The sequence below is a fragment of the Penicillium coprophilum genome, assembly GCF_028826855.1.
Source record: "Penicillium coprophilum strain IBT 35676 chromosome Unknown utg000006l_segment0_segment0, whole genome shotgun sequence".
Classification (NCBI taxonomy): Eukaryota; Fungi; Ascomycota; class Eurotiomycetes; order Eurotiales; family Aspergillaceae; genus Penicillium; species Penicillium coprophilum.
This window is the reverse complement of record NW_026622725.1, coordinates 463,160-478,753: the sequence shown is the minus strand read 5'-3', so window position 1 is coordinate 478,753 and position 15,594 is coordinate 463,160. Positions and strand designations below refer to the sequence as shown.

Here is a 15,594-nt window from a genome sequence, read left to right as displayed (position 1 = left end):
TCCTTTTGACCTCTTCACTGCCCTATTTCACAAGATCTTCGATTTTCTAGGTGGGGACTTTGTTTACTCTCCACCTTGCACAGACCGACCGTATCGCTCTCGAGAGCTCCCTTGAAACCCACTTTGCTGGTTACTAGATCGGAGAGTTTAAACCGCAAAGTCCCATAGGTCGCAATTATCGAGGACCGGGTGCACGCATTTGACATGTTTCAGGCGGCAATTGGCAGATCCATATTTTGAACAGTCGGACCTGCTGTTGATGAGCAATAATTAAAGTGAGTGCGCCTACAAAATGACACCCAAGCAAGCTTGGAGTCTGATCTGACATGGACGTTCGTAGAAACGATATGTCTTTGCCGCAGAGGCCAGGCAAACCCTCACCTCGACGCGAAGAAGCACGCGCATTTCGCGAACCCTCTCGCCGCCGTCGACGTGATATCGACTCGGGCACTTACAGCGACGACCCCACTTCTCCCTCCCACCGACACCGTCGTCGACACTCCAGTAACCGAAGAGGCATGGATACAGACGAAGAGCGCATGGAGCGCAGCGGCGATGTGAGACGCAAGAAGAGCATGGTCAAACCAGAGCGCAGGCGAGATGACCGTGAACAACCCAATCATCACTACCGACAGCGATCAAACCAGATGTCCACGTTCCCTTCGACGACAGGAAACGATCCGTTATTGGACAATAGAGATGGCGAGGTGGAGACGAACAGCTCGCGCAGCATGGATATGAAGAGCAAGGATGGTCTATACGGCGCGCGGGGTAATGTCAACAAACCCATGGAGCGGGTTCCTAGCAGACATCGTTCGAAAAAGAAGAAGAGAGGCTCACGAAGGTCATCGAAGGGAGCTACGGAGGAACGGAGACGTCAACAGGCGATCGAGCAGACTGGCCCGCCCGAGTTGTGGCCCACATATTGTGCAGTGATCACATTCTTTATTCCAGACTTTGTGCTGAAATGCTTCGGTATGCCAGAGAAAGAACAGCGCAGTGCTTGGCGAGAAAAGATCGGTCTTATCAGTATCATTCTGATGATCGGCGCTTTTGTTGGTTTCTTGACTTTCGGTTTCACGGCCACCGTCTGTGGCTCGCCCCCGATTCGATTGAAAGCCGACGAAGTCAGTGCTAACTACATGATCTTCCACGGACGAGCATATGACTTGAGCGGTTCCAAGCATCCCGCTGTTGCTGGTATCCCCGGTGGTTCGAATGTTATCTACGACCTGCCACACAGATATGGTGGACAGGATGGCAGTTTCTTCTTCCAGCAAGTGAACGGTGCGTGCAAGGGGCTGATTAAGGCCAAGCCTGGTAGTGATATTCCAACAAACTCGGCCGGAGATCTCGGATGGTACTTCCCCTGTACGCCTTTCAACCAAGATGGTTCGTCCTCGCCGAATTTGACGGTTGACCATTACACTGGCTGGGCTTGCCATACCAGCAAGAGAGCTCGTGAGCCTTTCTACTCCCTGAGAAGTGATGGTGATGTGTTCTACACATGGGAGGATACGAAGAACAAGAGCCGAAACCTGGCGATATACTCAGGAACTGTACTTGACCTTGACCTTCTCGCCTGGTTCGACCGTAGCCAGGTCTCCTATCCCGAACAATTCGATCAGCTCCGCAAGAATCCCGATGTCCGGGGTGTTGATCTCACCTACTACCTGCAATCCGGGGAGGATAAGAAGATTGGCAAGTGCTTGGCGCAGATTATTAAAGTCGGCAGCATCGACACCGATACCGTTGGCTGTATCGCGTCACAAGTCGTACTCTACGTGTCCTTGATTTTCATTCTCGCCATCGTGGGAGTCAAGTTTGGATTCGCCGTGTTCTTTCAGTGGTTCCTGGCACCCACGTTTGCGGCGCAAACAACCAGTATGTCTTCAGACTCCAAGACTCGCAATCAACAGATTGAAGACTGGTCCAACGATATCTATCGACCCGCTCCTCGAATCACTGAACCCATTGTTCCCGATCGTATGAACAAACGCGCGAGTTTCCTCCCGACCACTTCCCGTTTCTCGAGCCCGTACAATGTGAGCAGCACTGGGAGCAAGCAAAGGCCGGTTTATGTCACGATGGCTAGCCAAAATTCGACGACTCATCTCATGCCCAGCTCCAATCCTGCCACTATGTACAAGTCAAGCCATAACGGTAGTGGCGGCTCTTTGAGCGCTGAAAATTCTCGTCAGAACCCTACTGCCAGTCGGACTAGCTTGGTTCCTCACGGTCAGCAAGACCCCAGTCACTTTACGCTCTCTACCGATCACGATGGCTTGGGTCCCGCTGGTTTCATCCACGAAGCTGTCGTTCCTCAGCCTCCCCCTGACTGGCAGCCGTTCGGCTACCCTCTGGCTCACAGTCTTTGTCTAGTCACTTGCTACTCTGAAGGTGAGGAGGGTATTAGGTCGACTTTGGATTCCGTTGCCATGACCGACTACCCCAACAGCCACAAGACTATCCTGGTCATCTGTGATGGTATTATCAAGGGCAAGGGAGAGCAATTCTCCACACCAGAAATTGTATTGGGCATGCTCAGGGACCCTGTTATTCCCAAGGACGAGGTTCAGCCATACTCCTACGTGGCTGTGGCTACTGGCTCTAAGCGACACAACATGGCAAAGGTCTACACTGGATTCTACGACTACGGCAATACCTCGATCATCCCAACAGACAAGCAGCAGCGTGTTCCCATGATGGTGGTCGTCAAGTGCGGAACTGCCCAGGAGTCGACCCAGTCAAAGCCTGGTAACCGAGGCAAGCGAGACAGTCAGATTATTCTCATGTCTTTCCTCCAGAAGGTTATGTTCGACGAGCGCATGACAGAACTTGAGTTCGAGATGTTCAATGGCATGTGGAGTGTCACAGGCATTCCCCCGGACTTCTACGAAATCGTTCTCATGGTCGACGCCGACACAAAGGTGTTCCCAGACAGTCTCACCCATATGGTCTCGGCCATGGTGAAGGATCCCGAAATCATGGGTCTCTGTGGAGAGACCAAGATCGCCAACAAGACCGACAGCTGGGTAACGATGATCCAAGTCTTCGAGTAAGTTCTCCACTCTTGCTGTTGTCACCAGCGTAGTCACTAATTCCAACAGGTACTTCGTCTCTCACCACCTAGCCAAATCATTCGAATCCATCTTCGGTGGTGTAACTTGTCTTCCTGGATGTTTCAGCATGTACCGAATTAAAGCACCCAAGGGCGGCCAGAACTACTGGGTACCCATTCTCGCAAACCCAGATATCGTGGAACACTACTCTGAAAACGTCGTCGACACCCTTCACAAGAAGAATCTGCTTCTTCTCGGTGAAGATCGTTACCTCACCACCCTGATGCTCAAGACCTTCCCGAAACGCAAGCAGATCTTTGTCCCCCAAGCTGTGTGCAAGACAGTCGTGCCGGATGCATTCCTGGTTTTACTCTCTCAACGCCGTCGCTGGATCAACAGTACCGTCCACAACCTCTTCGAACTGGTCCTCGTCCGCGATCTGTGCGGAACCTTCTGTTTCAGCATGCAGTTCGTCATCTTCATCGAACTCATCGGTACCCTCGTCCTCCCTGCCGCCATCTCATTCACCATCTACGTCGTCGTTGTTTCCATCGTCAAGAAACCAGTCCAGGTCATTCCGCTGGTTCTCCTCGCCCTGGTCTTGGGTCTGCCTGGTGTTTTAATTGTCGTCACCGCACACAAACTCGTCTATGTGCTCTGGATGCTGATTTATCTCATCTCGCTTCCAATCTGGAATTTTGTTCTGCCCATGTATGCATTCTGGAAGTTCGATGACTTCAGTTGGGGTGATACCCGGAAGACCGATGGTGAGAAGGACAAGGGACACGGTGATGCCGAGGGCGAGTTTGACAGTACGAAGATCACAATGAAGAGGTGGCGTGATTTCGAAAAAGGTATGTCTTGCCGTTCATTCTCTTGAAATGATTTGATGTAGTCGATTCTAAGATTCTTGTCAGAACGTCGCCTTCGCAGTGCTTGGGCACAGTCCCAGTCCCAGCCTCATGCGTCGACGGATCCTTATCCATCGCCGTATGACACATATTCACATTATTAACGAGAGCGATAGCCCTTATTCCTTTTGATTTTTGTTCTTCGCTCTTCTGTTTCTTCCGGATTCATCTGGTTTCGAGGTGATTTATTGTACCATTTACATACCGGCGTTCACATATTCTTATAATATAGTTCAGAGCGAGCGTTGCACGACTGACGAGTTGATTATTTCTATGCTCATATTTCGCTTTGGTTGCTATTCTTTTTTTTATTCTTTTATTCCAAGGAGCGATTTTGACCGTGCGCGTTGTCCTTTAGGGCTCGGGTTCACAAATAAATCGTCATACTAATCGACATCGCGTAATCGAAATGGCATGACCCCAGTAAAGCAATATGAGCTATCAACTTTCTGACTTTTCACAAGTCTATATGGCCCCATGTTCAGCCTAAGGTGTGCCCAACAAGATCAAAGCGCAAGTCACCTGGCTTGACCGCGTTGGATCTGCGGTGCATCTGCATTCTGGACATATGCGAGGAGATGATAAAGGCGTCGATTTCATTTGCATAATCTATATCTTGATCTTTCTTATTGAATGGGGCTGAAGGGCGTACAAATCCCTGCAATTCTACTATGTCTTGGCCGTGGTTTCCTTTGCCCTCATTAATTCAAAATACGGACCTCGGGAGTAGTCCATGGAGAGTGTCTCTCACGTTCGCCATCTGCATCCCTTTCTGCGGAAAAGGCTACCGCGCGTCCGCACCTCCCCTCTATTTCCCTTTTGATCAACTTACAGGTCCTTGACTAAGCTCCATTCCCGTGTTTTTAATCTCTCCAGGGGCTCTTCGGCTTTGTGGATGAACTCGGTATTTCTGTCTTTTTGATCTTTTATCAATCAACGCCACGTAGTGTGGAATCGACTGCGAGTCAGGTTGTGTGACTTTGATCCTGGAACGTGTTACTGTACACTCGGTCCAGCTTAGCTGATTACTGTTACTGGGTTGATTTCCTCCGGTGCGACCATCCCTGCTCAATTTGGACCTGTTCTGGACGTGAGCATCCGGTGCCTGGGAGTTTGAGGTAGAATTCCTCGAGTCCATGGAGGATCCATTCCGGTAACTGTGAATCACCCGACTTCCCCGCCTTAGATCCCGCCATGTGTCATGTGATATCGATTGTCCTCTACCGCATGCCATGAATCCCCCTCATCGTACTGGCGTGTCTGGTAGCGCAGATGCGACCTTGAATTCGACCCTTGATACGGACATGTTTCCCACCGATCCATTTGCTTCGGGCCAAACGAATATGACGGCCGAGATCGACCGCCGATTACATGACGTGGGCGTTGCAGCTCTTGCTGCTGTGTCCCATTACCCGCGTGCGGAGAATGATGCGCACCCGGATTCTTTCCTGGTATCCGAGGTCGTCAACGCCGTTACGAGTGCTGGCAGTCCTCCGCATTTTTATCGACATTTGGAGTCCGGCGCTACTTTGCTGCCTGGCCATCCGGCACATTTTCAACAATCTGGAATGGGGGTTACCTCTTTGGCTGGACCGGAGTTTGGCTTTGGTTCGAATCCGAGTGGCGACATCGACTTGGAAACGATTGTCCAGGACTTAATTCACCGCACCGCCCAACGGCAAAATATCGCCGTCGTCCCAGACGACATCGAGGATGGTCACAAGGATATGGTTATGGATTACGAGTCGGTTACTATGGAAGACAACCGGTCGCCTGAGTCAACTTCCGACGATGAGCTTGAAGATTTTCTCCAATTTTATCCGGACGAAGAGGAGTATTACCATCAGCGCAAGGATCGCCCGACCCGTGAAGCCGATATGCCAGACTGCGACCTCGATGAATTCTATAATAGTATGAGTTATGACGATATAGATGTGGATCTCCCTCAGAATATTGGGTTGTCTATTACAGAACCTTTGCACAACTACGTCGACGATCAAATGGACTTCCCTGGACCGCGTCCGGCATCTATAATCCACACATCCAGTAAGGCGCTATGTCACTTCAGATAAGACTTGAGCTAATAGCCCTCTAGCATATGAGCGAAATCTCACCATTGATGAATTCATCAAGCATTGGATGGTCTCGATAAACACTATTCCCCATGGCTTCCATACTGAAAGTCGGATTCCACCTCAGCTCCGTCCACTAGCAAAGATGATTAGCTGGCAACCACCACTTGAGGTTGTTCGACCGTCTCAATGGAAACGCGACTTTTATGATTTGCAGCAGATTCCGTGGACAGAAACTTTACGGGTGACGCGATCCGATGCACGAGCCGTGCGTGACGCCTGGTACATCCCGTATCGCAACCTGCATTACCTGCATCCCGGTCATGCAAAGCACCTTCCACAACGTGAAACCTTTTTCCGCGAGAGATCCATGCATACTTCACACAAAGCGTCTATTGAGCACTTCCAACTTCGCAATCTAATGTCGGCTCCTGCGTCTAATACCGTCCACTTTGCCTCCCATTCAAAAGTGTATTCATGGACCCCAACAACCGGCGACGCACAATGTCTCATCGACATGAGCCAACCAGATCCAGAATCAGGCTTCCTTGGCCCAGTCAAAATCTCCACCATGAAAACGGCACACGGCCTTACAATCGCAGGCGGGTTCTGCGGCGAATACGCCCTACGCAGCACGAGCGGATCCAACCCCGGCATAAAAGGCCTAGTAACCCCAGATTTCAACGACGGAATCACCAACCACGTCGACATAATCCCCAATCGCACAGGTCCCTCCCCAACGGGCGTCTTCGCTTCCAACGACCGACACCTCCGCATCCTCGACACAGAAACAAACATCTTCATCTCCGACCAAGAACTCGCCCAACCAATCAACTGCACCGCCACATCCCCAGATAGCCGTCTCCGCGTCGTAATCGGCGACTCCCCAGACGCATGGGTCATAGAATCCGACACAGGTCGTCCAGTCCACCCCCTCCGTGGCCACCGTGATTTCGGCTTTGCCTGCGCCTGGTCCCCAGATATGCGCCACATCGCAACCTCAAACCAAGACAAAACAGTCATCATCTGGGACGCGCGGACCTGGCGTCCGCTTGAAACCATCGACTCCGATGTTGCGGGATACCGCTCCCTGCGTTTCTCGCCTGTCGGCGGTGGCCCGCGCACCCTCCTCTGCACGGAACCCGCGGATCGGATCTCTATTATCGATGCACAGCTCTTCCGATCAAGACAGGTGCATGATTTCTTTGGTGAAATCGGCGGTGCGGATTACGCGCCTGACGGCGCCGAGATCTGGGTTGCTAATACGGATCGTCATTTCGGTGGGTTCATGCAGTATGAGCAGAAACAGTCTGGGCAGAGAGTTGGGTTGACGGATTTGCCGTCTGAGTGGCTCACGGAGGATGAGTTGGCGTTGGATCCTCGGTGTGTTTTGAGTAAGAGGGAGCGGGGATTGCGGTTTTTGAGGAATTTGTCGGATGAAGAGCATGATGCGTTGATTCTTTGAGTTCATGTTTCTTTTTTTCCCCCCTTTTCCCCTTCTGGGGTGGTATTCTTTGCGCCTTTTTATCTGCACCTGATACCCTGGGTTATGGCGTTGGAGGTTTATCTTTGTTTCTTTCTTTTTAGCGTATTGGATGTGGTTTAATGATATGCTCGTCTCAGTGATTCTATCCTTCGCTCTGCTCAACCTACTTCAGCTTGTCTGATCAAACCTCCATCGGGCCTGGGTCTGTATTCTTAGATCCAGGGCACGTGCCCGACCTGAGTCACATGACTGCGGTGCACGGCAGATATTTAGTCCGGCTCTGATCTCATATCCACCTGAGCATGGATGCCTAAGTGGACCTCCCATCTGGTAGGCCAGTTCATCTGTTTACTGTGAATTTATTGTTGGATTGTTGTATTTATTCCAACTTGAGATACTTGCTTTGTTATATCCATTTCTAAAGTACTGTAACATCTATTCAGCCGTAAACATATATGTTGCATGTTCCTACTCCTATCTAAATTACACTAAAACACACTAAACACAACTAAAACATGCAAAATCGATCAGACTAGAGCACCAAGCCCACTCATTCGTCATTGGTCTCAGCTCCGATCGAACCAGCCCCGCAACCCCTCAGCTGAATTCCATTCCATTCTCTTCTTTCTCGCTATATACTTCTTTCTGAGTTTTCGATCTCATCTTCCTCGTAACTTCTATTTCTATTCACTTCCAATCCAACCATGTCTTACAACAATAACCAGTACGGCGGCGGCGCCAGCAACAGCTACTACAACACCGACAACAACTCCTACGGGGGATCTGGTGGTGGTGGTGGTTACGGCAACTCTTCTAACGAGGGCCGTTTCAATGAAGGGTACGGAAATCAGAATCAACAGGATAACTACGGTCGTCAGGAGTCCCATGGCTATGGAAAGAATAACTCTGGGTATGGTTCCAACGAGGGCCACAATAACTCTGGCTACGGAAACAATTCTGGCTATGGCTCGAACTCTGGTCACGGCAACTCGAACTCTGGCTATGGTAATTCCAATGAGGGATACAACAACAACAACCAAGGCTACAACAACAACAACAACAACAACCAAGGCTACAACAACAACAACAACCAGGGCTACAACAACAACAACAACAACAACAACAACAACAACAACCAGGGCTACAACAACTCCTCCAACCACCACTCCAACAACGACGACTTCAGCAGCGCCGCCACCCACGCCCAAGAGCACGATAGCAACGAAGACAAATCCCTCTTCAGCAGCGCCTTGGAATTCCTCAAGAACCGCAAGTCCGATGACGACGTCGACGAGAAACAAGCTGCCAATGCGCACCAGGCTATGTACGGCTCTGGCAGTAACTCGAACCAGACGCACGATTCTAGCACTGTTGGTGCCGGTGCTGCGATGCAGGCTCTGAAGATGTTTACCGGTGGTGGAAGTGGCAGTGGAAGTGAGGGAGGTATGGATAAGAATAAGCTGATTGGACTTGCCATGGCTCAGGCTGGGAAGTTGTGGGATGAGAAGAATGGATCCGGGGGTAATGTGGTATGTTATACTTCTTTTTCTTCCTCTTTACTCTTTTTTGGAGGATGACGATGAGGTGCTAATGCTGATGGTTGTTTAGTCTGGTGATAAGCAGTCTGCGATTAACTCTGCGGCAGAGGTTGCGCTGAAGATGTATATGAAGAGTCAGGTTAGTGGTGGTGGTAGTAGCGGTGGTGCTAGTGGACTTATGAGTCTTGCGAGCAAGTTCTTGTAAATGCTTTGCGAGTACGAGAGCCTATGCATGTGCATATGAATGTTGAAATATGAATAGCATCCAGAATGACATGACAATTTCCATATTTTGACGCGAAACGGTATATATTGAACTCGGCTCTACTGTGGAATGTAATGAGATAAAAAAAACAATGACTCGCTGACCTGCATATGCACATGCCACAGCCCTCACAAACGAAAACAAAAAGGGTCAACGCTAAGCGCAGAAATGTCCAACACTGCGACCGACCATAAACAATTTACTTCTCAACTCTACCACTCATCGTCGTCGTCGTGTTTGCCCTGCATCGCGCTTTGTCGGGCACGCAGTGCCTCGGCCAAACCACCTGCCAGACTGGCGTTCGAAGCGCTGTTAGGTGTGCCGCGGCCGCTGGCGCCTGATGAATCGCCAGACTGCAAGCTTGCGACGCTATCCCGGGGAGCGGGTGGAGGCGCGGGTTTGCGTCCAGCCATGTTGGGACGCTTGGCTGGGGGAGCTGGCGGGGCGGGCTTGGTCTTTGCAGCTGCTGCAGCTCCAGCGCCGTTGGGAATGGGGCTGGGAGTTGCGCGGGGTGCCATGGGAGGTGGGGGTGGAGTGGGCTTTGGCGCGGGAGCAGCGATTATTTCTTCAAGGTAGGATTCAGGGGTCCATCCTTGCGCCGATGTTGTTGTATTCTTACACAGCCACCATCCTAGAACAAGTTAGTCATTATCAACACAACATATGCTTTGGGTACGTACCATTTCCTTCCTTGGATACAATTTCAACAATTTCACCCTTGACGATGGAAAGCTCGTTGGCCCGGTCGCTACTGTAGTCATACTTGACCTTTGCGGAGGGCTTTCGTGAGGCTGGGGGAGGTGCCGCAGGGGGAGGCGGTGGAGGTGCCCTCGCGGAGCTAGAAGACATCATGGAGCTAGTAGACTCATTGCGAGAGTGTGCTGCGGCGGCGGCAGCCACAGGTTGAGGCACGATGCGTGGTTGAGGAACAACACGCTGCTGGGCAGCAGGTTGCGGTACCGCGGCAGGCTGTGGGGTAGATCGGGGTAGAGGCTGGGCGGCAGGAACAGGTCTGCGAGCAGCCTGAGACAATTTCGAAGGGCCGCCACCGGGGCCACCAGGGCGGAGTAGCTTGCCCTTTGTAACCGGGCGAGCAGCAACAGGCTTAGGTCGCGGGGTAGGCTTCGAGACGGAGTTGGGAGGCTCACCAGCACTGGTGTGGATTGTGCTGCTTTTGTAGCTGTCAACATTTCCAGCAGCTGGGTCTTTGACTGCCTTGACTGTCGCCAGTTTTCCAGGCTTCTTATGGTATTCGATTGTTTCCCCGACCTTTAGGGTCAGAGATCCACGCAGGACAGTGGAGAGATGAGTAAAGAACTCAGTTTTGAAGACACAATTGATTAGCGGGTCCGGTTCCTGAGCCCCAATAATCAACGAGAACCAGTCATCCTTGAGATTCGAAGTGCTAACACTCTTAATGGCTCCGACTGGAACTGTTCGTTCCGCTGAGATAACAAGCTGGTTGTTGACAATACTCTGTGCAACAATGTAGACATGCCGATTCGTCAAGACAAGGATCCGGGGAACAGGTTTACTAGAACGACCAAACTTGGACACCAAAAGCTCAGCACGGCAAGAGAAAACAACCTCATCTGAACCACTGATGCCTGCACCGTTGCGGATCATTTCACCGGGGCCACCGGTATTCCCAACACCAAGATAATCGCCCAGGAAGCGGCGAGAACCGAGAAGACTCATTCTCCGGCGTTCCTTGCGGCCCTGGAGAATTTGGTGTCCCTGATCACGGACCTTGATAAATTCGAGTCCACCGGTCATGCGACGCCAGAAGCGCTGGATGCGGATCGCACATTCAATGCGGTACCGGAGATAATTTCTCCAAGCACGCTGAATGCGAATAGCCATGTTGTGCCAGTATTTGTCTCGCATGGCTTCTAGTGCGAATAGTGTCTCAGGAGTCTTGACGAAAACCTTTGTGATACCCATCTGGTACTCCTCGGTAGGAATCCGGGTATCCTTCAAGATTTGTCTCGCACCAGATTCCACGTCGCCGGTCCATGTGTAGTCACCGGCATACGAAGTCTTCGGGGACAAGAGGTAAAATCGCTCGGTGAACTTGTCGAAGGTCTGACGGTAGGCAAAGCCAGCACGTCGGATGCGGACGTTCTCCTGAAGACCCAGATACTTGATCTGGTGCAGAACATTTCCGTGGTTGTACTCCCTGGGGGCCTTGTTATCATTGGGCTTGATGGTACGAATGTAAGATGGCTGCGCCTTCATGAGCGTGGCCACAAGGTCATTTGCGGATGCCTTGATCTTATCACCGGCGGTAGGTGGACGACGCTTGTCATCCTGGTTGACCTGCTCGGGGAACAGTGTGTGGACGAACTCGTTGCTGCTAGATTGAGCAAGGTTCAACAAGTCCTTCAATAGCTGATCCTTGTTCTTATCCGTCATTCCCTCTACGGCGTAGCTGACATCACCAGCGTAGTGCTTGATGATGAACTGACCCTGGCGACCCTCGAAGTTGGGGTTCTGAGAGAGGAAGTTAAGCCTGCCAACGAAAGTCTGATCGGCCGCACCGGAATCGGCGTGAGCAGTTGCGCAAGCATCGTTCAAAGCGGCGAAAACACCAGGGGGGCGCTTGTCCTCGATCAACGAGCAGACCACCTTGTTGTCAAAATACTCAATAGGAGTCCACTTGATCTGCTCGCGGGCATACTCATCTTGTTCCGCCTTGAGGGTCAACTGAATGAAAATCTGTTGCAACTTCTCGTTGACATAGTTGATGCACAGTTGCTCGAAAGAGTTCTTCTCAAAGATTTCAAATCCGTAAATATCCAGGATACCAATCGAATTGGTGATGGACCCCCGAGCAGTCAATGACTGGTTGACGCGTTCCACAATCCAATCGAAAAGATTGAAGTAAATTGCCTTGGCCAAAGCGTCCCGGACAGCTGAAGCTTGAACTCTGTTCAGTGGCACCTCATATATGGAACCCCTGCGCCCTCCTCGGGCAGTCTCCATCAGACGAATAGTCAAAGCTTTGTTCACCTGAGCAGCATCAACCTCCAGAAGGTAGGCGACGAAATCAACAACTGACTGGTCGCTGATCATAGCATTTCCAGAGTCATCCTCGGTGAACTGAACATTACCAATCCACAGAATAGCTGCCAGCATGCGGAACACATTGTCCTGCTCGGAATCGCTCATTCCAATCACCCTCATCGCATCCAGTGTATCCTTAAACTCCGCGACATCATCAATTCCAGGCACGTCGTAACATTTGGAACGGCTCGTGTACAGGTAAGACTGGGGTTGCTGAAGACCGAAACTGTCGCGGTACTTCTGTGGGGCACCCTTTGTGAGTTGGTAGAAGATGTGGAAATTTCGCTCATTCGTAATCTGTCCCACAACTCGTGACTTCTCCAGCAGATAGTTCGTAATGTTGGCTCCTACCGGCTCACCGTTGGCATTGAATTCCAATTCCAGGTACTTTCCGAATCGGGACGAGTTGTTGTTGCGAAGTGTCTTCGCATTACCGAATGACTCCAGCAACGGATTCGTCGCCAATACCATTTCCTTAGTCTGCTGGATTGACGAATCGCCACCACCGGAGACACTGGCAATGTATTGCATGATCCGCTTTGCGGCCTCGGTCTTTCCGGCACCGGATTCTCCAGAAATAATAACACACTGGTTGTCCTTGTAGGATTTCATATTGTAGTATGCAGACTCAGCGACTCCGAATACATGAGGAGGGACTTCGAGACGGTTCTTGCCGCGATACGAATCGAGGACGGTATCTGTGTAGATACCCACTATGATGATCACACGTCTGTTAGCAAATAGCAAACCAAATCCTCTTCGCGAAACAACTCACAGTCTCGGAAAGGATTCACTGAGACCAACACATGGCCAATATAAGTCTAATAGTATCTCGTCAGCCTGTACTCGTGTTCGCGCACAACCCCGCAGTCCGCGTGCGACAGCGACCTCTTACATAAATCTCGTCATGCTCGAACCGGAGCTTCAGGTTATCGTTGATGGCCTCATTGGAGATCTTGCTGAGTAGTGTAAGATCTGATACGCCAATCTCCTTCTTCTTGCTGCTCTCGAAAGCGGCCTTCCTGACCTGCGGCTTTCCCCCGCTTGCCGGCCATCGCCAACATCGGCGACGGCTTTAGAGCGCCCGAAGCGGCTCTTCTTTTCGCCGCCAACGGGGCGTCGTGACTGACCCTATTCGGCAGTCATAGTGTCAGTTTGGTTCTTATCTGGCAAGTAGGCCACCTACCATCTTGTGTTAACTGATCTCGCGCCCAGGCGAGAAATGTGAAATATGACCTGTCAACTGAATGTAGTAATTCTATTGACAAGTTAAGCAGGAATTGAGAGTGAATAGGCAGTCTAGAACGAGTTCTAGGTAATTGTAAGAGGGAAGTGCCCAGGCGGACTTACGTACAACGAGTCAAACCGAAGCAAACAGCTGCGCCACAGAGGGTCCTCCGGTTCCGTTGCTGCCTCAGGGGGCGAATGGAATATCCCGATGTCAATTTATCCGGTTACTAAGAATCATCTTTTCGGTATAGCCATTCTCATTGCTCAATTTGATTTTGTTCCATGGCATCTTCCTTTTTTCCATGAACCCCATCAGTCAGCCACGCGCGTCAGGGGTGTGGCTCATGCGGTCCAGAATAGGTACACCGACGTCATTGGGCATATTAGGACGAATATACTCCTGCCTAACCGCAACTTTGGACACAGTCCACTGGAGATTAAGAGAAGCTATATCGTTTATGATCATGCTATTGGAACTGTTCATAAGACACAAATTTTGCTGTCCATTCTTGAGCCTATGTAGCCCAAATGTAGGGAGAAAGATAACCGATGGAAAGATATAAAGGTGTGCATTCTGTGGTAATCATACATGCTTACATGAATGCTCGACGGATGAAACGGTCCACCGATCAGAATACTGTGTTGGCTATCATCAGGTGCGAATTCCCGGAATCAAAGACATCCTCTCTCGGCACAGGAACAGCCTTTTACAATGCATATGCCTGGGATTTCACTTGTTGGCCTGGTATGCAGAAAAATGGTTTGCAGGGTTAAACTTCGACTGCGGGAACGATGCAGACAAAAACGAAGTAGACACATGCGTAGGCACTTTCGATACCGAGGACTTATCTCCAGGAGCGTTCACCGGAACCTAATCGCGATAGATGAGCAGATACTCACCACAAAACACTACCTCGTCGTTCCACTATAACTCACCGGGTTTGCCCGTGAAGCGTTCTTCATATATGTGCCTATGCAATCCAAGAGGTAGGATGCATCCGACACAACAAGAACGGGGGGTGGTTCTGAAAAGCCCAATGAAAGGCAGTGGTGGAGTGCCCCGAGAGACTGCACTGCCTCGATCTGTTCGTTACCCGACGAGCTCACATCCATCAAATACACAATCACCCCCAATGAATTCTTGTTGGCCTCGGTAAACTTTTGAATTCCAATCGCAGTCTGGTGTCTCATGGTCACGTGGAACCGTTTGGGAGTCAACAGAAGCGCATTGAGTTTGATCGAGTGGACTTGATGAAGGACATCAAACGTCGATAGGGTTCGGGCCTGGTAGGTAAGCTCAAAGCTAAAGTCGGCATCTCGCGCACCCCACAGAGCTTGAAGGAGAGTCAGAACTTGGACCTTTTGTGAAGGAGTGAGAGGGATTTACAACTGAAGTCTGTACTCGGCGCCGGCGAAGCTAGAGGATACGATCAGCTCTAGATGTTAAAGAAACGAAGGAAATTCAATTACCTTCTTTCATTGTCCCCAGAGCAGTGAGGCTGGGACATAGCCTGCCCCATTCCTCACGTTTCCGAAGTTCTGAATTATATTCACCCCGAAGTCCAAGCGTTAGAGGTGTAGACATTGTGAGAGTAGACATGAAGAGAGATGCTGGAGGGCTGGCACTATCTGCAGTTCGAGGAGCAAGGGTAGATATGGGAATAAATGGAACTGAGGAATTGAGCGGGCATGCAGAGGAGCCAGAAGAGGGAGGCAACTTGTCAGGAGATGGAGCACCCATAACGACAGAAACAAGACAACCAAACTGCAAAGAGACGTGTCAAACCGACAGGACTAATGAAAGAGAAAATGATCAAAGAGAAGAGTTGTTGCCTCTATGGACGTCATGTGTGTGTGTGTATGTACATTTCGAGGAAGGAGCGGAGAGAATATCAACAGGTGACTCCGCCTTGCAACCTCTACTTTCTCAAAAACAAAACTCCTTGCTTGTATGTCCAGTGGTC

General features: G+C 50.6%; 5 protein-coding genes across 5 annotated transcripts; 3 read left to right on the top strand and 2 right to left on the bottom strand.

The window, feature by feature from the left end:
* Window positions 1-326: 326 nt before the first annotated feature.
* chsF (chitin synthase CHS3) lies at window positions 327-4,077 on the top strand (the record flags this gene model as incomplete). The annotated part of the gene is made up of 3 exons (XM_056680342.1): window positions 327-3,058; window positions 3,111-3,916; window positions 3,980-4,077. 3 exons carry the CDS (start codon window positions 327-329, stop codon window positions 4,075-4,077), a joined length of 3,636 nt encoding a protein of 1,211 aa, XP_056527724.1.
* Window positions 4,078-5,205: 1,128 nt separating this feature from the next.
* On the top strand, window positions 5,206-7,510 carry N7500_009200 (WD40 repeat domain-containing protein; the record flags this gene model as incomplete). Its single annotated transcript, XM_056680341.1, has 2 exons — window positions 5,206-6,019; window positions 6,069-7,510. 2 exons carry the CDS (start codon window positions 5,206-5,208, stop codon window positions 7,508-7,510), a joined length of 2,256 nt encoding a protein of 751 aa, XP_056527723.1.
* Window positions 7,511-8,235: 725 nt separating this feature from the next.
* On the top strand, window positions 8,236-9,274 carry N7500_009199 (uncharacterized protein; the record flags this gene model as incomplete). Its single annotated transcript, XM_056680340.1, has 2 exons — window positions 8,236-9,060; window positions 9,140-9,274. The coding sequence occupies 2 exons, from the start codon at window positions 8,236-8,238 to the stop codon at window positions 9,272-9,274; spliced, it is 960 nt and encodes a 319-aa protein (XP_056527722.1).
* Window positions 9,275-9,546: 272 nt separating this feature from the next.
* N7500_009198 (class I myosin myoA) lies at window positions 9,547-13,589 on the bottom strand (the record flags this gene model as incomplete). The annotated part of the gene is made up of 6 exons (XM_056680339.1): window positions 9,547-9,965; window positions 10,015-13,113; window positions 13,176-13,221; window positions 13,296-13,406; window positions 13,463-13,531; window positions 13,587-13,589. 6 exons carry the CDS (start codon window positions 13,587-13,589, stop codon window positions 9,547-9,549), a joined length of 3,747 nt encoding a protein of 1,248 aa, XP_056527721.1.
* A 771-nt stretch (window positions 13,590-14,360) lies between these two features.
* N7500_009197 (uncharacterized protein) lies at window positions 14,361-15,371 on the bottom strand (the record flags this gene model as incomplete). Its single annotated transcript, XM_056680338.1, has 3 exons — window positions 14,361-14,501; window positions 14,567-14,964; window positions 15,101-15,371. The coding sequence occupies 3 exons, from the start codon at window positions 15,369-15,371 to the stop codon at window positions 14,361-14,363; spliced, it is 810 nt and encodes a 269-aa protein (XP_056527720.1).
* Between the last annotated feature and the right edge of the window lie 223 nt (window positions 15,372-15,594).